General features: G+C 35.0%; 2 protein-coding genes across 2 annotated transcripts in view; both read right to left on the bottom strand.

The window, feature by feature from the left end:
* The window catches only part of LOC142334723 (chloride intracellular channel protein 2-like), a 72761-nt gene that overhangs the window by 38637 nt on the left and 6624 nt on the right, over nucleotides 1-27500 (bottom strand). The window lies entirely within an intron of this gene.
* LOC142334724 (uncharacterized) overlaps nucleotides 20602-27500 on the bottom strand; it is a 47112-nt gene continuing 40213 nt past the window's right edge. Inside the window, exons 2-4 of the mRNA XM_075382978.1 lie at nucleotides 22117-22350; nucleotides 21635-21840; nucleotides 20602-20951 (exon numbers count right to left, since the gene is read on the bottom strand). Of these exons, the coding sequence (XP_075239093.1) occupies nucleotides 20877-20951; nucleotides 21635-21840; nucleotides 22117-22350 (515 nt within the window). The 3' untranslated portion in view covers nucleotides 20602-20876. The remainder of the gene's footprint in view (nucleotides 20952-21634; nucleotides 21841-22116; nucleotides 22351-27500) is intronic.

Raw genomic sequence — 27500 nt, 5'->3', positions numbered from 1 at the left:
ACATACATATATACATACCTACATACTACATACATACATACATACATACATACATACATACATAAATACATACATACATATATACATACATACATACATACATACATACATACATACATACATACATACATACATAAATACATACATACATACATACATACATACATACATACATACATACATACATACATACCTACATACATACATACAAACATACATACATACATACATACATACATACATACATACATACATACATACATACATACATACATACATACATACGTACATACATACACACACTCATGCAAACAGAAGCACAATTTTTCTTGCTTCTTGGGTCAAGAGCAAATTCAGTGATAGCTTGCTACCCAATTGATTTTGCGTAGCAAGCTACCACTGAATTTGCTAGCAGCTTTTATTTCAAATTCTGGGATAAAGTATCTTTTGAATTAATATATAGAAAACCATTTCAATCAGGCTGCCATTAAGTGCAACTCTTTTAGCCCATACACTCTAACGTCTTCCTCAAAATACACTAACTAAAGTAGTTTTCCCGATTTTCATTCACTGATAGATAATTGAATACCCATAAGTTTTTTTTAAGTTTCATCAGCAGATTGATATAGTTTCATTCAAAAACTTCTCTCTAGAATCACAGAATTAATACCGCAAGGATTCAGTGGATGACCAGACTTAAACTTGAGTCAACTTTATTGTTCGAAGGTAATTACCCCTAAGGATCCAAAAGAGTCCATGTGAAATTCGAAATTCTTGGATATTTTTTCTATGCCCAACGTTAACAGATAGTGGATTGTAGTATATAGAATAATGTGTTTCTCTGAGTAAGATCCACTGATGGAATTTTGCTTATGATATAAAAAATTACTTTAAAAACGATAATAACAGAGAATGATTCGATGTAAATTGATAATTGAAGACTTTGATTTTAAAACGAAAATTTAAACACGTCAATAATGCTGTTTTTGCTTCAGAATAAAGAGACTTGCCAACTTCTGTTTTCCCCTAAAATTCCGGTCCCGGTCATCCACATTTTTGACTTAATTTTCTAGCAAATGAGGACATAGGAAAAATTTTAAAAGTCGCTAACTGTTCAAAAATGATTGATGTTTGAGTACAAAAAAATGTGACAGACTCAAACCAATAGCAGAATTTGAGAAAACAACCTTCAAATTTCAAAGTTACCTGTCAAAAATGAGACTACGAGACAAAAGCATGGTCGACACAACGCTCCTGGAGAAAACGTAGGGATGTCAGTTGGAAATATTCTATTTTTTCGCTTAGTTAACCTTCTAAATCAGAGAAAATTTCTATAGTCAATGAGTTGTCTGAAGTGAACCAAATGGATATCCCAGGCTACCAGTGGCTTGAATATTTTGAATTAAAATAATGTGAATTATCGTGAATATCGTGAATTAAAACACAGAAAAAAAAAACAAAAAGAATAATTATATATTAATTCTAAAGGGCCGAATTCTAAAGCTCTTAAAACAAAACAGGGCCAAAGATCAATTTATGAAACTTAATTGATGTGGAATTAAAATGTGGACAGTTTCAAACAACCATACCTACTTCCAAAATTTAAGCATGCCCACAGAAATGTTCTCAGTCATTTTATTGATAAATATATTGATTTCTGTTTGGACATAATTTCGAAGACATAATTGAAAGCTAAAAATAACTTTTTTTTGAAACTTACGGCTGATAGAAATGTTTACGAAATCTAAACATAAGATCCTAAATCTCTAGAAACATTTAATTGATTGGGCAATATATCATTACAGGTGAGTTTTGGTTTATGTTTGCAGAAGTGTTTGTGTATGTGTGTGTGAGCGTGGCTGCGTGCGTACGTGCGTGTTATAGGATTTCGAATTGCACTCGCTTACTCACTAACACACATACTGAGACATACTGAGACATACTTACACCCACACACACATATGCATACATACATACATACATACATACATACATACATACATACATACATACATACATACATACATACATACATACATACAAACATACACACAAACAGTCACGCAAACACAAGCACGACAACACACATTTAAAGATTCACACTTGCAAACGCACATACACAAACAGACGCACATAAACACAAACAAACTCATGCATTTATTATTTAGTTGAAACTCCAGATACTTTCTAAAAATTAGGAGTTTTCTTGCTTCTGGGGCCAAGAGCAAAAAATTTGATTTTGAGTAGCAAGCTACCACTGAATACGCCAGCAGCATTTATTTCAAATTCTAGGATAAAGTATCTTTTGAATTAGAATATAGAAAACCATATGAATTGAGCTGCCATTAAACGCAACTCATGTAGCTCCTACTCTCTAACATTTTCCTCAAAAAATACTAACTAACGTAGCAGTGCCGATTTTCATTCACCGATAGATCATTGTATACTCATAAGTTTCTTTCAATTTTTGGAAGCGCAAAATTTCATCAGCAGATTGATGTAGTTTCATTCGAAAATTTTTTTATTAGAATCACAGAAGTAATAACGCATTGATTCGGTGGAGGATCAGACTTAGACTTGAGTCAACTTTATTGTTCGAAGGTAATAACCCCTAAGGATCCAAAGGAGTCCATGTCGAATTCGAATTTCTTGGACATTTTTCTTTGCCCAACGTTAACAGATAGTGGATTGTAGTATATAGAATAATGTGTTTCTCTGAGTAAGATCCACTGATGGCATTTTGCGAATGATATCAAAAAATACTACAAAAAACGATAATAACAGAGAATGATTCGATGTAAATTGATAACTGAAGACTTTGATTTTAAAACGAAAATTGAAACACGTCAATAATGCTGTTTTTGCTTCAGAATAAAGAGACTTGCCAACTTGCGTTTTCCCCTAAAATTACGATCCCGGTCATCCACATTTCTGACTTAATTTTCTACCAAAAGAGGACATAGGAAAAATTTTAAAAGTCGCTAACTGTTCAAAAATGATTGATGTTTGAGTACAAAAAAATGTGACAGACTCAAACCAATAGCAGAATTTGAGAAAACAACCTTCAAATTTCAAAGTTACCTGTCAAAAATGAGACTACGAGACAAAAGCATGGTCGACACAACGCTCATGGAGAAAACGTAGGGATGTCAGTTGGAAATATTCCATTTTTTTCGCTTAGTCAACCTTCTAAATCAGAGAAAATTTCTCTAGTCAGTGAGTTGTCTGAAGTGAACCAAATGGATATCCCAGGTTATCAGTGATATCAATACCGTGAAAAAAAATTTTGTCAATTATCATGAATATCGTGAAATTAAACACACAAAAAAACAAAAAAAATAACTATATATCGCTCTTAAAACAAAACGAGGCCAAAGATCAATTTATGAAACCTAATTGATGTGGAATTAAAATGTGGACAGTTTCAAACAACCATGCCTACTTCCAAAATCTAAGCATGCCCACGGAAATGTTCTCTAGACATTTTATTGATAAATATGTTGATTTCTGTTTGAACATAATTTTGAAGAAAGAATTGAAAGCTAAGAAAACATTTTTTTTGAAACTTCCGGCTGATAGAAATGTTTACAAACTCTAAAGAAAAGATCCAAAATCTCTAGAAACTTTTAATTGAGTGGGCAATATATCATTACAGGTGAGTTTTGGTTTATGTTTGCAGAAGTGTTTGTGTATGTGTGTGTAAGCGTGGCTGCGTGCGTACGTGCGTGTTATAGGATTTCGAATTGCACTCGCTTACTCACTAACACACATGCTGAGACTTACTGAGACATACTTACACCCGCACACACAAACACACACACACACGCACATATGCATACATACATACATACATACATACATACATACATACATACATACATACATACATACATACATACATACATACATACATACATACATACATACATACATACATACATACATACATACATACATACATACATACATACATACATACATACATACATACATACATACATACACACACTCATGCAAACAGAAGCACAATTTTTCTTGCTTCTTGAGTCAAGAGCAAATTCAGTGATAGCTTGCTACTCAATTGATTTTGCGTAGCAAGCTACCACTGAATTTGCTAGCAGCATTTATTTCAAATTCTCGGATAAAGTATCTTTTGAATTAATATAGAGAAAACCATTTTAATCAAGCTGCCATTAAACGCAACTCTTTTAGCCCATACTTTCTAACGTCTTCCTCAAAATACACTAACTAAAGTAGTTTTCCCGATTTTCATTCACCGATAGATAATTGAATACCCATAAGTTTTTTTTAAGTTTTGGAAGCCCAAAGTTTCATCAGCAGATTGATATAGTTTCATTCAAAAACTTCTCTCTAGAATCACAGAATTAATACCGCAAGGATTCAGTGGATGACCAGACTTAAACTTGAGTCAGCTTTATTGTTCGAAGGTAATTACCCCTAAGGGTCCAAAAGAGTCCATGTGAAATTCGAAATTCTTGGATATTTTTTCTATGCCCAACGTTAACAGATAGTGGATTGTAGTATATAGAATAATGTGTTTCTCTGAGTAAGATCCACTGATGGAATTTTGCTTATGATATCAAAAATTACTCTAAAAACGATAATAACAGAGAAGGATTTGATGTAAATTGATAACTGAAGACTTTGATTTTAAAACGAAAGTTTAAACACGTCAATAATGCTGTTTTTGATTCAGAAAAGAGAGACTTGCCAACTTGCGTTTTCCCCTAAAATTCCGATCCCGGTCATCCACATTTCTGACTTAATTTTCTACCAAAGGAGGATATAGGAAAAATTTTAAAAGTCACTAACTGTTCAAAAATGATTGATGTATGAGTACAAAAAAATGTGACAGACTCAAGCCAATAGCAGAATTTGAGAAAACAACCTTCAAATTTCAAAGATACCTGTCAAAAATGAGACTACGAGACAAAACAAATAGCATATTAAGGCGACAACAATCAACGTGAATGTCTATTTTCTTAAGAAGTGAGTAGCAAAGGCAAAATAGCGTCAGAAAAGGATGTAAATTCAAAAAAGAGTATTTTTTGTTCAATAAAAAGCGGAGTGATGGGACCTGTTATTGTTGAGATTAAATGATATGTGAACAAAAATCAGAACAAATAAATTTAAGTTAAAAAATCATTTGAAACTTTTAAAAAAAGCAAATACAGGAATCAAAACAACCATTAGATGTTGAAGTCAAACATACCGGAAAGCTGCATAAATTCAGCTTCATACTTTTTTTTGATAAATGAGTTGTTTAAAATGAAAGAAGACGATGTCCCAGAATAATAGTGGTACCTAGATCGTAAAACAAAAGCATGGTCGACACAACGCTCCTGGAGAATACGTAGGGATGTCAGTTGGAAATATTCTTTTTTTGTCGCTTAGTTAACCTTCTAAATCAGAGAAAATTTCTTTAGTCAATGAGTTGTCTGAAGTGAACCAAATGGATATCCCAGGCTACCAGTGGCATGAATATTTTGAATTAAAATAATGGGAATTATCGTGAATATCGTGAATTAAAACACAGAAAAAAAAACAAAAAGAATAATTATATATTAATTCTAAAAGGGCCGAATTCTAAAGCTCTTAAAACAAAACAGGGCCAAAGATCAATTTATAAAACTTAATTGATGTGGAATTAAAATGTGGACAGTTTCAAACAACCATACCTACTTCCAAAATTTAAGCATGCCCACAGAAATGTTCTCAGTCATTTTATTGATAAATATATTGATTTCTGTTTGGACATAATTTTGAAGACATAAATGAAAGCTAAAAATAACTTTTTTTGAAACTTACGGCTGATAGAAATGTTTACAAAATCTAAACATAAGATCCTAAATCTCTAGAAACATTTAATTGATTGGGCAATATATCATTACAGGTTAGTTTTGGTTTATTATTGCATAATTGTTTGTGTATGTGTGTGTAAGCGTGGCTGCGTGCGTACTGCGTGTTATAGGATTTCGAATTGCACTCGCTTACTCACTAACACACATACTGAGACATACTGAGACATACCTACACCCACACACACACAAACACACACACACGCACATATGCATACATACATACATACATACATACATACATACATACATACATACATACATACATACATACATACATACATACATACATACATACATACATACATACACACAAACACTCACGCAAACACAAGCACGACAACACACACATAAAGATTCACACTTGCAAACACACATACACAAACAAAAGCACATAAACACAAACAAACACATGTATTTATGATTGAATTGAAACTCTAGATACTTTCTAAAAGTTGGGAGTTTTCTTGCTTCTTTGGCCAAGAGCAAAAGTGTGATTTTGCGTAGCAAGCTACCACTGAATACGCTAGCAGCATTTACTTCAAATTCTAGGATTATCTTTTGAATTAGAATATAGAAAACCATACGAATTGAGCTGCCATTAAACGCAACTCTTTTAGCTCCTACTCTCTATCATTTTCCTCAATAAACACTAACTAACATAGCTGTGCCGATTTTCATTCACCGATAGATCATTGTATACTCATAAGTTTCTTTCAAGTTTTGGAAGCGCAAAATTTCATCAGCAGATTGATGTAGTTTCATTCGAAAATTTCTCCTTAGAATCACAGAAGTAATAACGCAAGGATTCAGTGGAGATTCAGACTTAAACTTGCGTCAATTTTATTGTTCTAAGGTAATTACCCCCTAAGGATTCAAAGGAGTCCATGTCGAATTCGAATTTCTTGGATATTTTTCTATGCCCAACGTAAACAGATAGTGGATTGTTGTATATAGAAGAACGTGTTGCTCTGAGTAGGATCCACTGATGGCATTTTGCGAATGATATCAAAAATTACTACAGAAAAAACGATAATAACAGAAAATGATTTGATGTAAATTGATAATTGAAGACTTTGAGTATGACACGAAAATTTAAACACGTCAATAATGCTGTTTTTTTCAGAAAAAAGAGACTTGCCAACTTGCGTTTTCCCTTAAAGTTCCGATCCCGCTCATCCACATTTCTGACTTGACTGTCTACCAAAAGAGGATATAGGAAAAATTTTAAAAGTCACTAACTGTTCAAAATTGATTTATGTATGAGTACAAAAAAATGTGACAGACTCAAACCAATAGCAGAATTTGAGAAAACAACATTCAAATTTCAAATATACCTGTCAACAATGAGACTACGAGACAAAACAAATATCAAATTAAGGCGACAACAATCAACGTGAAGTGTGGGTAACAACTTAATATCTATTTTCTTAAAAAGTGAGTAACAAAGGAAAATAGCGTCAGAAAAGGACGTAAATTCAAAGAATTAATTTTTTGTTAGCTAAAAAGCGGAGTGAAGGGACCTGTTGTTGTTGAGATTAGGTGACTTGTGAAGAATAATCAGAACATACAAATCAAAGTTAAAAAATCAGTTGAAATTTTTAAAACAAACAAATACAGAAGTCAAAACAACCATTAGATTTTGATGTCAAACGAACCGGAAAGATGCATAAATAGCCTCATACCTTTAGAGATTTTAGAGATTAATGAGACAAGTTGTAAGTAACGTAGAAAATAAAAACAATGACAGACGAAACTCGAAATTCTAAACAATATACGCATAATGCACTGCTGAAGTCATTAAAAACATAATCTTTCAACTGAGGGGATACTTTTTTTTGCATTGGTCTGCCAATAACTCAAACAACACCTTTCGGTTTTGCAAAATTCCGGAAACATTGGCAAACATCCAAAAATTATTATGTTTTTTGAGAATTAGTTGTTTCGAAGTTAAAACAACAGTTAAAAATCGAAACCAATAAACAGCGTATCAGTAGACAAAAAGAAGAAAAACTTTCTGAATATATCGCAAATACATTGATGTCTTTAAAGTAATTGTTTTTAAAGAAAAAAAAACAACTGACAATCTTTTGAATTGAAGTAAATAGGATCACTTATACCTCCACAGAAAACTACGTAGCTTTCAATAACTATAATATATCATTCGACTACAGGGAGCAATCAAAAGCAGTAAAAAGCAAAAATCATTGAGAGATTTTAAGAAAACAAAGATGAAGCAACAAAAATCGAAGTGATTCTGATTTATGTTGCTTCAACTCGGTTTTCGCTGCGGACATCAGGTATGTTTAAATAACTCCTCCACTAACTTCCAATGAGACCCCTTATTAATGAAAATTAGAGCATCCTAAGAAAAGGAATGTGGATTAATTTGTAACTTGTTTAAAAGCAGAACAAAGGAAGCAAATTTTAAAATAAGTGATATTTTTCAAAACACTTCCTTCAAACTCAAGGAATCCATAAGCAGTCAACTGACGTCATTTAATTCAATCACCTATACTTGTATGCGAAGCCAATGGAAAATGTTTTTAATCATATGTCATAAGTCTACAAAAAGTTGCCTCCCGGTAATAACAAAAAATAAAAAATTGATAAATTAAGAATTGAAGCCAATATATAACATAGGCCGAAACTTTTATGTTTATTCAAATGGTTCTTCACTCACCTGAAATGGGACGTGTCGTTTTCGTTTCAAGTCTTCAATATAAAACATCAAATGCCTTGTAAATGTACCAATATCCAATAATCACAAATGTTTTAGGAACGTTGCCACGTCGAAGTTATGAAACTTATTGAAAAAAGTATTATCGCTACTTTTTTGTTGCTAGAAAGAAGGTGTAACCTGTTTTTTCTTTTATTTTGTTACAAGTTGCTTGAAATAAGAACAGGTTTTTAAATATCAAAAACTCATTGTCTTTTTTTGAAATCAAGTATTTTAAAAGTCCTAAGAGCTATTTGATACCAATTGAAGGTAATAGATAAGTTCACTTATGATTCTTTAGCTAGCCAGTTAATTTGTGTTTAGTAAGATCACAAAGACAATTAAGACCATAAAAGAACTATATAAGCAGGCAAAACTCAAGAATTCATTGTTGATTTACGAAGGCATTGTTTGTCAGAACCATAAAAACATTGCGGCGTTCTCCGAAAATGTAGTATATGTTAAATGTTCTCTCATTTGAAGGTAAATTGCTTCTTTCAATAAAAGAATCTTAACAAATTTTACAAGCTTTTAAAATAGACAGCGCCTCAATTCAGTCCAAACTTTTTCGTTTGCAAAAATACACAATGAGACCAATTTCAACCCTGAAATTGCCTGATCGTCTATCAAAAACAGCTATTTTCTCCAAAAATTATTGTAATAAATTTGGCATAAAAATTAAACTGAATGAAAATGACGCCAAAAAAAAACAAACTTGTCAATTGTCAAATGTTCACAAAAACTCTCTCACTAATTTCTACTATCATCGCCTCGATTGGCCAAAATTGGTTGAATAAAAAACTGTTTGAGCACTTTTTTCCCCTATAATAAGGGGCCGACACAACTAAAACTGTCTCTATGTCATGACTGCTTGCCAAGTGAGAGGTTAATTTTGCATCAATTGACCAAGCGTTTATGTAAGGGTTAGCTAATGCTGACACACGTAGTTCTCACCTTAACTTGAGTCTCGCCTTAATTTGAATCTAACTTGGTTTAATTAAAAAAGATTTAAATTAACTTATTACGTTGTAGCAATTTTGCGTAGGTCTTTATCAGTCCATGTACCTTTCATGTCAAAAAGTAGTAAATTATTTGCCTATCAGTACCGCATTACTTTGAAAGAATTTAGAGGCTAAAATTCGTGTTCAAACAAGCCCAACCTCTCAAATACGAAAATGGGCAGATACTAGCGCCCAATGAAATAAAGCATACTTTCAATAGAATCAAATTAAAGCCCCATTTTATTTCTCGCAACAAAAAATTTGACACCAGAAATACTGTTTTTGGAAAAAAAATTTTGGAACTGGTTTTTTGAATAATATTTGTTTACAGTTTTTTATGATTTGCAGGAGAAATTTTGTTTCTTGATTTAAACAAGGAGGCTCGTTAATATGCATTTGCAAATGATGATCCGAACCGCGATCTACATTTTTGACTTAACTGTATTTTTACTTACATTTTTGACAAAGAGATAATCAAAAACAGATGTTTGAGTTTAAAAAATAATTACACCAGCAAACAATTAATGGAATTGAATTATGCCATGCCTCATTGCAACGAGATCTTCATTGAAAAGACTGCGAGAAAAAAAACAACAACAACCACAACGAAAAAGCAAAAACAAAAATTTCAAGGCAAAAATTCAATATCTAAATTTAAAAGCAACTAGGCACAAGGTCAAATTACAATCAGAAAAAAACCCTAACTACACAAATATAATTTTCCTAACTACACAGCAGATGGGTTTCTTCCTTAATGAGATTAGGTAAAAAATCGGCAAAAAGAAGAAATAATGAGGCCAAATTCAAAAATCAATCGAGATTTTTTAAACCAAATAATTTCAAGTCTTAACAATCATTAGCTTTTAACCAAAAACTCTTGCATGAATTATACTGAATGAATGATTAAATATGTTGAAATAAGCCACATTTGGAAATCCTTGGGATATCTTATTACGCGATTGTGCTAAAGGTGGAGAAAAAGAAACACAAATGTTGCGGCTGCTCAAGAATCTCAGCGGAACCGATATATCACAGCCTGGTTCTCGAGTTTTACGCCGGCCTAGTTCTCCACTGGGTTCAATTGACTAACGATCTCGCAGAAATAATTAGTCACTCGGACGTATTAAAGGACTAACTTTAATTTGGTTGATTGAAGTTAAGAAAATCCTGATTGATAGTCTATGTTCATTCTCGTGCTGAAGTTTGTAAGGTTTCAACCAGTGTTACTAGTGTTAAAAACTTCTCTTCAAGTAAGCTCAACAAACTTAAAACTCGCAAGATCTTGAGATCTAGCAAAACTTAGCTAAAAAGACTAAAGTTGTTAAAGAATCAAATTTTAGTCAATCTGCGAGCCAATTGCTCTGTATAACAGTTTCTAATGGTCCTAAATACAATACAGTTTCACTAATCAAACAATTGGATTAAAGTAAGTAATTAGATAAATATCATTTATCACATCATTGTCACTGATCTCTGATTGGTTAATCAAGTAAAGTGATTTAAGTCAATGTTTACATAGTAAATGTCAAATTACTGCAATATTTACTTTTGTTGACATAAGCACGGATGGTTATTACGTGTATGTGAATGCCTTGATTGTACAATATTTGACCTTTAACGGTCACCTAGAGTATCATAAAATAAACAACTTAAGAAATTTAACAAAAAATTACAATATATCAAAAAATGCACTTTTTGCACCATATAAGTGTTAATAGCCACACCTATGAGTATGATGCAATAAAGTTCGTTGGGTCCATGGATAGCTTAGGTGTTACCCTAGCCGTGTGCTAAAACTTTGTACTGCTCAGCGTTTCCTTTCCCAAAATCGGGGGGTGGACAAATTTTCGGCTCCATCTTGTAAAATTTTTCAGTTTCGACCTTTGTTGAGTTTTGACAAAATTTCAAGTTTTAGGGTTTTAATTTCATTTCTGTTGCTCTGATGGCTTATGCTTCTGTTCATTAGTGGCACCAACATCGCAGACCCTGTTTTCGATCTCGGAAACACCATCATAGAAGACTGGCGTCAGTTTCACTACCGGTCTGTTGAATTCGCCATGTGCCATCTTGACTCTCGCTGATCGTACGACGTCATCGTCGCCTTTGAAAACTTTGGTGACTCGTGCCGTCTTGTATTCACAGCGTTTCACAGAGTTATCTACTAGCCACACTAACTAACCTTCTTTCAGGTTTCGCACATGTTCTTTTGACCACTTCGATCTCTGGTTAAATTGTGGAAGATATTCACGAGTCCATCTTTTCCAGATCAAGTCGGTATATGCTTGATCCGCTTTGAAAAATTTTCTCAAGTCATGGTAGCGTTCACTGGATGGCATGAGTGGTGCACTCGCGTTCTCTCGTCCTAGCAAGAAATGACTTGTTGTGAGCGCTGTCACATCTTCAGAGTCGTCACTTACTGCTGTCAGTGGTCTTGCGTTGAGTGTTTGTTCCACAAGACACATTGTTGTGCTGAGCACCTAGACGGCGAGACTTCTGTTGTCGAAGATTGCAATCATGACCTTCTAGCAACATTGAACCAGTCTTTCCCAGATTCCACCAAAGTGTGGCGCTCCAGGTGGGTTGAATTTCCAAAGGATCTTTTTCTGAGCTAAGTCGCTTTCAATCTTAGTTTTGTCCCACTCGTCCATGAATGCTTTCAGTTCCTTGGCTGCTCCAACGAAGTTCGTGCCGTTGTCGCTGATGATGGTACTTGGATAGCCACGTCGTGCGATGAATCTTGTCACTGCAGCTAGACATGACTCGGTGTCCAATGACTCTGCAACTTCGATGTGTACTGCTCTTGTTGTTAGACAAATGAAGAGGCAGCTCCATCTCTTCAAGGTACTTCGTAGGAACTTCACTTCAAAAAGTCCAAAGTAGTCAACTCTCGTATGGGTGAATGGAAACACATGTTCATCAAGCCGTTTTCTGGGTAGATCTGCCATCGGTGGGTGAATTGGGTTGGCATTTCTGTGTCTGCATTTGATACAAATTGACTTGATTTTCCTCAAAGCATTTCTTAATCCGATGATCCAGTGCTCTTGTTAAGCATGTTGCTCAGATTTTCTGTATCCTCATGTAGGTTGTCTCGATGTGCTTTCTCCAACAGAAGCTGTACAACTGGATGTTTTGCTGTTAACAGTATTGTGTGTTTTGCATTATAATCAAGGATTGAATGCTTCAGTCGGCCATTCACCATAATTGTTTCATTTTCCTCTATGAGGGGTGACAATTTGGCAATGTTTAATGATTTGGAGATTTCTTTGCTGTTTGCTATCGACTTTGAAACAATCGGGAAGCTTTCGATTTGAACAAATCGAAACAGTATTTGCTCTGCTTGATGAATTTTGTCTGCTATGAGGGTACCCCTCTGCTTCTTCTTGAACGTCATGCAGTACGCCATGAAGTTTCTAATTCGGTTGAAGGCACTGTATTGTCTCCAGTCAAATAGTTGGTCTAGTTTATTTTCTGTGGCTACAGTACTGGTAGCTTCCTCAGCTTCAACTTCGTTCACTTGACACAATGGTTTTGGCCACTTTTTTCATCTGCCTGGAGCCAAGCCGGCCCGTATAGCCATATGGACTCCTTGAGGCTTTCGATGAACATTCCTCGGGTTCCGATGTCAGCAAGGTTTTCGAAACCTTTGACGTGTCTCCATTGATCCAACGATGAGTTTTCAAGTATTTAACGATTTTCAAGTATTTTAAGTATATAACGAACACCTCTTGTTTTTTGTGCGCTGCTTGTAGCCACTGTAGCATTGTTGATGAGCCGGTCCAACGATAGATTTTGTCGTTTCTGACATCATGTTCGCTGAGTATCTGGTTTCTGAGACGAACTCCGTAACTTCGGTATCGTCTAATGTCTGATGGGTGCCACACGGCATTTCCCTATCACATAGGTGAGTCTTAACGTTGCTTCGTCTTGCAGATATGCCACGATGCACATTGTTTCTTCTGACGCGTCTGTGAAAAAGTGAAGTCTGAGGTTTGAACATCCATTTTTAAAATAAAGTCGATTATTTGACAATGTCCTTATTTCTCTCAACTCAGAGCACCAGTCACTGAACAGATTTGAATGTTTTGCTGACAACTCTTTGTCCAATGCTTGTCCCATTGCTGCCCAAATGCTTTTGAGTAGGAACCGCATTCTTATCGTGAAGGGTGATTATATCCCAAGTGGCCGAACACTGCTGGGGCAAATGATAGGACAATTCTCTGAGTTATTTTTGCTGGAACTTCTTGCTCAGTTCCACGACAGACAATCAGATTGTCTGTGTCCACATTCCAGTTTAGTCCGAGTATTGAGGATGATTGAGTTTCAGCTTCCAAAGTTTTCACCACTTTTGTTGACCTGTCTGTCTCTTGTATCTGTGACCTTACTTCTTCGTCACTTGTTATCCATTTCGTCAAATTGAATCCACTTTGATGAGGATGTCTCTGACTTTCTGGTTGATTTCGATTGCTTCTTGAGGGGTTTTGACTGACTTAAGTAAGTCGTCCATGTAGAAGTTTCGTCCGTTCTGACGATACTTTCGTCGTTGACTGCATTATCTTTCGCCACTTGGTGCAAAGCGTAATTTGTACAAATCGGCGAGATTTTTGCCCCAAAATCGTGGCGTGTATACTCATAGACTTCTATTCTCCGCTCTGGATCTTCTCTCCAGAGAAATCTAAAAAATCGGCTGTCATCGTTTGGGACAGCAACTTGAAGAAACGTTGCTTCTAAGTCGGCTGATAGAGCTATTTGGTGTCCTCGGAAGCGAAAATTGATTCCGATCAGACTCTGTAGCAGGTCTGGTCCCGATAGAAGGTTGTCGTTCAGGGCTACGTCATGGTACTTTGCTGCTGCGTTGCACAATATTCTGACTTTTTTGGGTTTGTGTGGGTTTATGACGGGATGATACGGTAAATACCATTGCAGTTTGTCTTTGGTTTCGTTCAGTTTGGCTTGATCAACTTTCCCAACGTAACCAGCATCAACATCAATGTGTCAATGGTTTCTTGGTAGCGCTTCTTTAGCGTTTCATCTTTCTGCATGCGTTGTTCTAGAGACTTGAATTGCCCCATTGCAGAGTAGAAGTTGTCTGGTAATTTCACTTCGTCCTCTCGCCACAAAAGTCCTACTTCGTATCTTTCACCGCTTAATCGCGTTATTTGCTCCAACGTCTTGATTGCTCGTTGCTCATCTTCTGAATGACCAGTAACCTCGCAGTTTGAAGCGTAAGACACGATATCCCACCACTTACTCAACTGCTTTGCTAGTTTATCATCTGCAATTGATGTTGCTGTTGTGGCATGAGTTGCTGCCTGCATCGCTGGTAGGGGTTCACTTAAGGCCCAACCAATCTTTGATTTCACTGCCCATGGTGCAGCTTTGTCTTCTGACTTCTTGAATTCAAAAGGGTGATGAATGTCGTAACAATCCTGTCCAAGAATCACTTGAACATCGTATAGATTTTAGCTCTGATCTGGCAAGTTCCTCCAATGCGGGTAGCAGTTTTTCAACTCTTGCAGCTCCGCAATCTGGTCTCCCAACTTCAATTTCTCGTGCACATAGAATTGAACTGTTGTCAATGGTCGAGACCTGTCATGCGCTGAAACAGCTATCGACGCTATTTCAGTCTTCACATCCTGTGATCCATGAATCCCTGCTACTGATAGAGATGCTTTTCGGCCTTGGAGTTAGCGTTTTGACACCACTGACTTGTCTACAAATGAAATCGAGGATCCTGAATCACACATTGCTAGTATATTTAGGCTTAAGTCTCTGTTTGTCAGCTTGACTCGCACCACTGGGAGTCCTCTTTGGGTGATGTTAGTTGCTACTGCCGTTGTAGCATCTGGGACATTCTTTGTAGTTTCCTTCTTCGGTAGGTCGCTGTGCAAAAGCCTGTTGTGTCGCCTTCCACAGCTGGGTATACTGCATGTCCTGCTTTTGCAGTCCTTCGACATGTGACCTGGTCTCTAATAATTGAAACACAGTCGGATTTTCCGGACTTGCTCTCGTCGTTAATTTACTTTCATCGATTTGAACTTTTCACAAGTCAAAAGGAGGTGTTGTCCGTCTTTGAAGGGGCATCCAAAATTCTTGGGATTGCCTGATTCTTCAGCGTTTGAAGCAAAGGTGCTCGTATTCGGTTTATCACGGCTTTGAAATTTGTTTCTGTCAAACAACGAGTTTGTCTGTGCTATCAAGTTCTCATGAACTAAAGCTTTGGAGGCAAGCCACTCTTTGAAAATAATCAGGTTGCCTCTCAGTAGTCGACGACAATGCATATACTGCAACCACTGTTCTCTCAGTTGCGGAGAAAGTTTTCTCGTTGTTGAACTTATCCTGGCTTCGGCTTCTAGGTCTGATGTGTATACAAGTTGAGTCAGGTGTTCACCACATTTGTAACCAAATTTGCAAACTTGACGACGCTCGTGGAATCATCGTGCCGAATTGGAGGATGATTATGTATTTTCATGAATTGAGCATTGACTATGACATCTGATCTGCCATACTTGTCACAGAGTATATTCCAAGCATGATAGTATGATTGTGAGCTGAATCGCATTCCTGATATTGCTGCTTTCGCTTGACCCATGAGACTAGTCTTCAGGTATTGCATCTTTTCCGTATCGCTGATTGGCTTTTGATGAACAACTACATCAAAAAGACCTGACCATTCTGGCCATTCCAGGGGGTCTTCTGAAAACTCAGTCAGTTTTAGTTTTGACAAGCCACTGGCACCACTGCTTGGTACTGGTTGGTAAAGGACTTGGGGAGTTGTTTGATACATTGTGCTTCTGTTTCTGCTCTCGGCAGACCTGTTTCGAATGTTGTTAATGGGACTCTGACTCCTGTTTCTGTCTTGAACTGCTGACGTTCCCTGCTGCTGAAACGCCGTCATTGTCATCGGCGGTGCTGGTGGGTCCGTTACTCCAATTGGTTTACGGATTTCTGGTTTCTTGAGAATTCTCGGTTCAGGCAGTTGCGTCGAGAAAAGTCCTTTACCCGGTTGGAACAGCGGGGTAGTTTTCGGGTAGGTGCTGAAACGTTTGTCAACTCTGTCCTGTGTGACATTCGTTGGAGGGTTGATAACAACATTTGGAGATAGTGGCCGTCTAGGGACAGACTGTTGAGCCACTGATTCTACCCACCCTGCTGTTCTTTCATGATTTTGTTTTGATCCAACACTTTCTATCTCATCTGTTACTGATCCAGATGCTCTTGAAATTCTTTTGGTCAGCTCAAGTTTCTAATATCTTTGTTCTTCGTCTTCCTCTGTTTTCTTTCTTTCGTCTTCGAGGGCTCACTCATGCTGTCGAAGACGCATTTCGTTTTCTTTTTGTTGCATCTTTAGACGTAATTCTTGTTCTTGTTGCTGTTTTTCCTGTTGTAAACGTAACTCTTCTCGCTGGCGACGAATTTCTATTTCCTCAGGCTCCTGCTCCAACTCCAACTGCCGCTCTCGCAATCGTTGCTATGTTTCTTTATTAGCTCTCAGGTTTTCGAGCTCCATTTCTTCGATCTGTCGCCTTCTCGATGATCGCTGTTTTCTGCTTCCTTGTGTAGCAGAATGCCTGGAAGAGACCTCGACGTTCTCCTCAGCGTTTTCAAGTGCTCCATTTCCTGTATCAATTTCATTTGCGTCATTTCACAGTTTCATTTGCGTCTTTGTCAACGGGTAGCCTTCTAGCTTGTTGAGGTGTCTGGAGAAGGATTTGAGTAGGTCAGCTTGCATTTTCTCTTACGTCTTGAGTTGACCACTCGCCTTCCAATCAGCTGTCTTCCAGTGTCTGTTGGGACTTCTGCTGGCCATCGTTGCTGCTTGTGTTTTGGTCCACCAGGCCCAATCGAAGATTCGCTGCTGATCGCGACACTGCTGTTGTTGTTGTCCAGGTCGGCGGACCAAATGTTGCGGCTGCTCAAGAATCTCAGTGGAACCGACATATCACAGCCTGGTTCTCGAGTTTTATGCCGGCCTGGTTCTCCACTGGGTTCAATTGACTAACGATCTCGCTTAAATATTTAGTTGCTCGGATGTATTAAAGGACTGTAACTTTAATTTGGTTGATTGAAGTTTAAAAAATCCTTAGTGATAGTCTATGTTCATTCTCTTGCTGAAGTTTGTAAGTTTTTGACCAGTGTTAGTAGTGTTTCTAACTTCTCTTCAAGTAAGCTCAACAAACTTAAAACTCGCAAGATCTTAAGATCTAGCAAAACTTAGCAAAAAAGTCTAAAGTTGTTACAGAATCATATTTTAGTCAATCTGCGAGCCAATTGCTCTGAATAACAGTTTCTAATGGTTCTAAAAACAATACGGTTTCAGTAATCAAACAATTGGGTTAAAATAAATAATAAGATAAATATCATTTATCACATTATTGTCACTGATCTCTGATTGGTTAATCAAGTAAAGTGATTTAAGTCAATGTTTACATAGTAAATGTCAAATTACTGCAGTATTTACTTTTGTTGACATAAGCACAGATGATTATTACGTGGCTGTGAATGCCTCGATTGTACGGTATTTGACCTTTAACGGTCACCTAGAGTATCATAAAATAAACAACTTAAGAAATTTAACAATAAATAACAAAATATCAAAAAATGCACTCTTTGCACCATATAAGTGTTAATAGCCACACCTATGGGTATGATGCGATAACGTTCGTTGGGTCCATGGATCGCTCAGGGGTTACCCTAACCGTGCGCTAAAACTTTGTGTTGCTCAGGGTTTCCCTTCCAAAAATCGGGGGGTGGACAAATTTTCGGTCCCAACTTTTAAAAATTTTCAGTTTTGACCTTTTTGAGTTTTGACAAGACTTCAAGTTTTAAGGTTTTAATTTCAATTCTGCTGGTCTGATGGCTCATGCTTCTGTTCATTAGTGGCGCCAACAACAAATAAACAACGAAATTATGTTTATGATTGGTTAATGTTGAAAAATTTCCTCGACAAATCATTTGTAAGTCTTAACAGCCATTAGCTGTCCGCTCAAAGCTCTAGATAGCTTCACTTTTTGGTCATTGCAAAGCGTATTGCACTTTTAGTCAACAATGATATACCATAGGATTCCAAAAACCTCAAAATAAGTCAAAATTTCGATTAACATTAAGAAAACTTCGAGTCGAAGCCAAGAAAAAACACGAGCGATTCCTTGCAAACGGCTTTTTTGTTCATTGGGCTTCATTAGGCTATCAATCAGGTTTGTAATTAACGGAATTTCGGTATGAAAGGTGACTAGCCTCTAGGTGACTACAAAAACAAAAAAATGAAATGTTTTCTGTTAAAAGGAGCTCTCAAATAGAATTCGAATTTTTTGGATAGTAAACATCCCTATGAGACCTGAACTAGTCTTTTTATCGCTTTTCTAATTTTTTACGGTGTGAAATGTTATTTTTAATCAAAGTTTTTATAAAAAATTGTCTAAATTTGAAGAAAAATTACACTAAGAGACAAAAATCATTTAAAATACCTCATGTTCTAACAAAACTTCAATCCTCGATAACTCCTGGAATGAAACGAAAATCAAAAAAAGTTTAGTTTCGAATTCTACGTTGGGCGGCCTATTTAATGATGCCACTCACATTTCTCTAAGATTAATATATCGACCTTTGTACCTTTCCAATTATATGGTACCTTTCCAACCATACAGAACGGACCATATTTGGTCAGTCAAAAACATGGAAGAACCCGTTTACGTTCTTACTATGGTTATTAAGGCACCATATACATAAATGATCCCTCCTATTAAAACTAATTTTCGATTAAAAAAATTAATTCTTTTTCAGCCAGAAAGACTCTGAAAGGATTGGAGCTCCACATCAGAACTAACCGGTGCTGGAAAGGGCTCTGCTCATACTATACTTTAACTACGAAACTCGACCATGTAGTCATAGTCAATATTGCCCCCCCCCCCCCTACTAGACTTTTTAAGTCTTTTCATAAGTCGAGGCCTAGGCTTGGGTAACCAAATTATACAACACTATCAAAACAATAGACTGTGCTCTGATTACACTGTCAAGACCCGACTGTGGACTGGGCCCTCATCAGACTATATCTAAACCCATAAAGTATCTTCCAGACTTTTTGGCTGGGTTGTACATTACCCACTGTGTATGTGGCCCAAGCCAGTCTGATAGCCGGCTTGGGTTGCTCACCTAATCAGAGTTTCACTTAACTTACAAGTCTTAACGAATCAGTGACCGACTTCCGCGGTAATTTTTTGTGCTCCTATATTCAGACCAGTTCAAACTGCGAAATGAGTTATGATCAGACTGTTACAGACCAAAATTACCTCTGATCAGGTTGCTCTAGACCAAAGTGATCACTGTTCATAGACAGTTCCTGTACGCGTTGACCTCTAATCAGTAATTGTTCAGACCATTGTCCCGACAGCGCGTCCATTTACACGAATGTTCAGAAATTACAATTTGGCCGAAGCAACTGATGTTCGCTCGATTCGCGCGTGATTAGAGTTCATCATTTCAGTTTGGTCAATTTTAGATACCAAAAGCTGGTTGAAAAAAAAACGGATCTTTTCAACAATTGCCCCCCTTTTGCAAAAGGGGGGCTATTCTTGAATAGAATTTAAGCGAGCGATTTATTAACCAATCAGAGACGACTAATAACTTTCCGTGTATGCTCATACTGTGTTAAACTGGATAGAATAAATGCGCCATGCTAGGGCAATTAGCCGAAATGGAATACAAAGCGAAAAAAATTTTCCGACTGGCGGGTCGGTGAGCGCGCTTTGCGCGCGTCGCGGCTTCGCCGCGATAACCGACCCGCGATTTCCGGATTACATCCCACAGCGCGTGAGAGGCATGGCCGTGAACAGCGGTCCGCAATTGCGCTTAAACTGATATTCGGCTATCTAAACTGTAGGTCAAGTAATGTTGTGGTAAAGTATAGCACAAAAGGGGTGGCGATTCTCTACTAGGTACCATCGGGGGGGGGGGGGGGGGGGGGGGGGGCAATAGTTGAAAAGATCCAAAAAAAACAAAAAAGGAGTATGAAAACGACTTTATAATTGACTTTTCTTCCAGTCACACTGAATTTGCGTATTCGTTATTAAGATTATCACTATCAAAATTAGTAATAATATCAAACACCAATTTATCTCCAAAAGTTATCTGTTGACCAATTGGATGTTGACCTTCTGAGCTGATTGATTGGTTATGATTGTAGTAGAGCTAAGAGTGACAATTATGCTAAGAGAACTTTCTGCTGATTGTCTGTCTTGGCTATTTGCATTATTGTGTAATGTGTGTGTGTAGGTGTGCCGATTAGCAGAGACCGGAGTATCCCTGTCCGAAGGTCTTGAATCTTTGGCAATTCATTATATGTCTGCCCCTCTTCATCTGAAACAAAAATTAAAAATTGTTTTTCCTCAATAATTACCTCTTATACGTTTTGATCAATCTCAGTAAGCTTCTTTTCGCGAATCCCATGGTTGAAAAATCATCTGTTTTTCAACATGAATGATCAACATAAAAAATCGGTATAGTTGATTTTTCTTAACCAGAAACGAAAAAAGCCCCTATTTTCTCATCGGTATCGTCGTTGACATCATTTGGTGCGATACAGCAGCGTGGTTGAAACCATAGATTAAAAAATTCTTCATTTTTGTTATTCCAACTAGAGACGGCAACATGATTTTTCGTACCGTTTAAATTGACAAATTTTAGCATTGAAACTTTTGATAAATTTTATTAGGCCTAAAATTGTAAAAATTGAGGTGATAGCGGTGCGGTGAAAGGCTGTAAGGCTCGCTATTTTCAGGGCTGAAAGCGGTTACAGCGGTGAAAATTAAAAATTCGCCAATAAATTCAATTAATATATTTTACGTCATAGCCTGATATTTTCATGAATGATGTTCATGAATTGTGTGGATGGCTCTGATCTTCACTATTTATTTTCTTAATGGCTCTAATAATTAAAGCACGCATAAACTGGGGGCTTAAAATTTAGAAAATCTCATAATTTAAAACTTAAAATCTTATCCGGAAACATAAATCGTGAGTTTTTTTCTCTGGTTACTCACCACTGGGTAGGCTGAGTTGGCTCCGAGACTTCGCTCGAACATCTCGAGTTGTCTGGCTCTCTTCATTTCTTCCTCCTCCTCTTCCTCGCCGTTCTCGTCACCGCGCTGGTAGAATCCAGGGGCCTCCTTCTCCCCATACCTTTTGGACCCTTCGAACTCATCCAGACCATTCTCGTCTAAGCCTCCCTCTTCCTCCTCTTCGCCTCCTAGAACCAAATCAAAGATCATTTAGTTTGGTTAAGTATAGACAAGACAAACTGATGATAGATCGAATAGTTACAAAGTGTAAACAGCAATTATTTGATATTTAAAAAAACTGTATGACCAAAATAATCTCAAATTAAAATTCAAAATATGGAAATCTAAGTTTCAGTGTCGTTTTACTAGACAAAGATACGATATCATTAACAAAATTCTTAGGGTTTTATGGACCATATGAGGTCCGTTTAAGGTTAGCAAATTTGATCAAGCCGGGATCTCACTTGAATTTGGAGACTGTCGTAGTTGGGGTTGCGGGGCGAACATTGAACTGACTAGACGCTTCCAAAATTGCTGGCCTGAGTTGGTTTCGCTGCCAGGGTAAAATTTGGATTGTAAGCGGTTGCCGTCCAGGTGTCCGATAGATGATGATCGCTTGTCTCCTACTCCTGCTGACGTCACAGATGTCCACACAAAGGCAATCGAGAGGACCAAAAGAGAAGGGGCAAATGATACGGCTAATGAAACAAACAAAAACAATGATTTAATCAACAGGTGAAGGTGAATTCTATAAATATTGGCTGGGTACATATCATATATAAAAAGCAAATATTGATGGGTGAGCAAATTATGGCGCGATAGCCGAGAGGTAAGGTGTGTGATTCGCACCCCAATGATTGTTAGTTCGAGCCCCTGCCTCCGTGAAGCTGTTTGTGTAAGGATGACCTCTTACTTAACCATAGCTTCAGGTTGACCATAGCCTGACCAATGTTGGCTGCAATGATGGTGCCACTTGAAAGTTTCAGACGCAAAAAAAAGGCCATAGTCAACAAAAAAAGCAATGCTGCTCATAAAAAAAATAGTCTGAAATGTGGGGAATAATAAGTGAACAGGATAGTTGAGAACAGGCCGCTGTGGCCTAATGCTGTTCCGCTGCGATTACGCAGGAACAAATTATTATTATTATTATTATTATTATTATTATTATTATTATTATTATTATTATTATTATTATTATTATTATTATTATTATTATTATTATTATTATTATTATTATTATTATTATTATTATTATTATTATTATTATTATTATTATTATTATTATTATTATTATTATTATTATTATTATTATTATTATTATTATTATTATTATTATTATTATTATTATTATTATTATTATTATTATTATTATTATTATTATTATTATTATTATTATTATTATTATTATTATTATTATTATTATTATTATTTATATTATTAGTATTATTATTATTATTATTATTATTATTATTATTATTATTATTATTATTATTATTATTATTATTATTATTATTATTATTATTATTATTTATTATTATTATTATTATTATTATTATTATTATTATTAGTATTATTATTATTATTATTATTATTATTATTAATATTATTATTATTATTATTATTATTATTATTATTATTTTATTATTATTATTATTATTATTATTATTATTATTATTATTATTATTATTATTATTATTATTTATTATTATTATTATTATTATTATTATTATTATTATTATTGTTATTATTATTATTATTATTATTATTATTATTATTATTATTATTATTATTAGTATTATTATTATTATTATTATTATTATTATTATTAATATTATTATTATTATTATTATTATTATTATTATTATTATTATTATTATTATTATTATTATTATTATTATTATTATTATTATTATTATTATTATTATTATTATTATTATTATTATTGTATTTATGTTCTAGTTACGCCATAAGCTAAAATATATCTTAAACTTGACTTATACAAAAAAAATTTCTCTCATATTATGATTATGCATATATAATAATTTTCCCTTTATGTAGTAGTAATAGTATTATTATTGTTATTATTATTATTATTATTATTATTATTATTATTATTATTATTATTATTATTATTATTATTATTATTATTATTATTATTATTATTATTATTATTATTACTATTATTACTACTATTATTATTATCAACTTATCAAGAAACAAAGATCACTTTCATATATAAAAAATTTAAAACCGATCCTTTAGGTTTCATAGTGGTTTTTTCATATCGAACAGTTTTGTGGTGTTTTTCATTATAGACCTCCCTCAATTAGTAGACGTATAATGTCGGTACAGTGTCAAGAAAGGCAGTGTGCAGAAAAAAAATCTCACTTTATAATAGCAAAAAATTTTAGAAACTCGTATATTAATCTGCTGAAGAAAACATTGTGTTTCTAAAAATTATTCGGAAGATGTATTAATGATTTTGTCATATATATGTTATATATGATTAAAAGTTTTGTCTCTTTGGGTCTGTCTGAAGACGAATATGAAGCAAAGTTTACATATTTAGGTTAAATCTGCCCATGGCTGATTTTTGTGTGGATGCATTTGATCACAGCTAATTGTTTTCCAGATGGGCCTGACATAAAAATGAGAAAATGAGGATCTGAGCATGTTCAAAAAAAACAGACCGCGAAAAATCAAGAAGCCTAGAAATATAATCGCTAGTTCAAATTAATTCGCAGCATTCACTTAGTTTTAAATAACACTTTCCTGCATTCATCAGACCTTTCGCGTTTCCAGGCTATGTAAATTTGAACGCACGACACACCCCCCCCCCCCCCCGTGCGCTCATTTGGGTCTGGACATATCGACTTTCCGTCAGGGACCTCAACCGGCGAAACTGGTTAACAAACTTTTTCTTTGAAACATTTTTTCTTCAAATTTTATGCCATCAGTTTTAAAGCAAACTATTCCTATATAGTCTGTATAAAATTTTACTCTTTTTCAAACCTGGTTGCAATTTCAGGCGAGCTAAGCATTTATACTCAAATGGAAACTTGATGATGTGAGGCAATAATGCTTTTTTGAAACAAGAATCTGAATTCAAATTTTGAATGTCAAAGTGGTCAAAACGAGATACATTTTTGATGTTTAACTTCTTTGTTTTACGTACTTCGAGTTCAAATTCTATCACTGATCAATATATTTTAGAATTATTTCAACAATATGCTTTAAAAAATGGTTAATTTAGGATTTCCGCTATCGCGGCATCGTTTTTTTTCCCGGCAAGTGATCAGGTTTATTTTAAACTTGAACAGGAAATATCAACGGGAAATGTTGTTCCTGATTATCAGAGTGGGTTGGTACTTTGCAGTGGTCCATTCTATACCCTCAATTGGCCATCAGAGGGAGATATTATATCCTTGAATTACCACCTCAAAAGCTGTTCAAATATTGTGCCAGCATCACAGGCAACGGCTTCTTTGTTTACATCAAAACAAGCTTTTTGGCATACAAGTAAACATCTAAAACCCCCCAACAGCTAAACCGATACACATCATAGTACATGTGCTAAAACCTCAAGTATCTACTTTTATTATTAATCAGCTCTGGTTTAATAATTTATCAATTTTTGTCATTCTGCAAGGTTAATTAATTTTTAAATCTAAACAAACGAATATAACAAAAATGAGAAAAAGCTGGAGGATTTTGTGAGGAGTTTTTGGATAACCATCCAAAAGGGACTATCCTATTTTTCTGGCTCCAATATGTTTAACTGATTTATGGTTATGTTTCCTTTTGAGAAGAAAAGGGAGTTTCTGTTTTGCTCTGCTCAGAACTTGTTATCAATTAGAGTTCTGTCGAAAAAGTCCAACACCTGTGCTTGTATTGTATTTTACTACAGTCGTCCGGTAGCTGATATAAATTTTTGCTCGTTAACAATCAGTAGGTCAATATTATTTCAAATGTGCAAACGGCCGCAGAACTGAAGATATTCAGTAGATTTCAGCTTCTTCGCAGAAATGATCTGTTCATGAGACTTAAGATTAGAAAAAATCAAAATTTTCAGTTTCCTTAACGTAACTGAAGCTTAGCAATAGTGAGTAATTATATTTGATTTCTGGGATAGCATAGTGGGGAAAACTAGACCCAGAAAATTCGAAAAATTTTAACGGATAACTGTTGACAAAAATTTTTGGAAACTACAATTATTTATTTACGTTTAGTGGCATAACAAATTAGCAAATAATATTTATGTTGATAAAATATTGAACTTGATGTATCTAGAACTTTTTTTGTATCGCTAAATCCACTCAATTGACTATTGCACAATGACAATATTTTTTCACAGGACCCTAAAACTTCAAATGAATACAAAAAAAAATTATCAAAAAAAATTAAGTTTTTTTTTGGAAAATGATTACGTTTTTGTTACAGCCAACCCTATCAACAAAACATCAATTAGAAATTTTTCAAGAATGAGTGTTTCCACGGCAACGGAAATTTATCAACAACTACCGAAATTGCGTATGAAACAGCATGACAAAAAATATTTTGAAAAGAGTGCTTTTTTATTGTTTGAAAACTTCAAAAAACAGTCATTTTAGTTTTTCGGTTCAAGCTTTTCCAGAAAATTCAAAACACTAATCAAAAATAGTTTAAGTAAATATTTTTGGAGTTCTTCAGAGTGATCATTGTCAAACCAAATATGCATCTTCTAAACAAAGATCGAATTTATCAATGGATATTGACGTTAGATGTGCATTAGCTAAGAAATAACTTTTCTCAGGTTTCTAAAGAGCACTATTACAAGATGCCGGCAATCAGTAGCTACCACTTGCATAAGAAAGAGATAACAGTTAGCAGCAAAAAAGTCTCCTTTGTTCACCAACAGGAAAAAAATATTACAGAAAAATTCGAAGATGAAGATTGAAACAAAAAGAACTCTTAGTCCAAATATCTGGGGGTTTAAGAATCACCATAAGCTAAAACTTTAAGTATTTACCTTTATTAATAATCAACGCTGGTTTAATAATTTATCAATTTTTCTCATTCTGCAGGGTTAATTAATGTTTAAATCTAAACGTATAAAAGGAATATATAAGAAAAATGAGAAAAAGCTGGAGGATTTTGTGAGGAGTTTTTGGATAACCATCCAAAAAAGGAGTATCAGCAAAAAAGTATCCTTCGTTCACCGAAAAGAAAAAATAATATTACAGAAAAATTTAAATGTAAAGTTTGAAGTAGAGTTTAAAAAAAGAACCCTTAGTCCAAATATCTGTGGATTCACAATTGCTATAAAGCTTGAGAACTCATAAGATTCAAAAAGTTCATATCAAAAGGTCTGTGTTGTTTCACACCTCTTTTTGACCATTTGCATAATAATAGATTCCCACAAAGGAAAGTTTCGGCAATTTTTTTACAAATATTTCAAAATTCGGTGTGTTCAGCTATCATAATATCATGTTTTAGGCCATGAAACAAGAATAAAGGTAATTTAGGCACTCCTTTCGCAGCCAATTAAGTAGAAAAAGAAGAAAAAACGGTCAAAGATTGTTTTTTTTGCTTTTACTTATGTTTCTTTAGCGTGTTTTTTATGAAATATATTTCAGCTTGTTTGAAATATATTCCAGCTTGTTTTAATCAAATGCTCCGAGAAAACTAATACCGCGCAACAAAAAAAACAGCCTGAGACACAACCAGAGACGATAGGGGTAAAAGTCGATGCAATTTGCAAACGGAATTGAAATTCAACTGAATTTCAATGATTTTTTCACAAGCGAACAGTTCGTCTGCGATATAAATGTTTCCGATATTCCATCCAAGGAATTCTAAAGCTGTTAAG

The sequence above is a fragment of the Convolutriloba macropyga genome, chromosome 2, assembly GCF_964194025.1.
Source record: "Convolutriloba macropyga chromosome 2, txConMacr16.3, whole genome shotgun sequence".
Lineage (NCBI taxonomy): Eukaryota > Metazoa > Xenacoelomorpha > Acoela > Convolutidae > Convolutriloba > Convolutriloba macropyga.
Note: the sequence above shows the minus strand (reverse complement) of the source record. Positions and strands in the feature narration are given on the sequence as shown.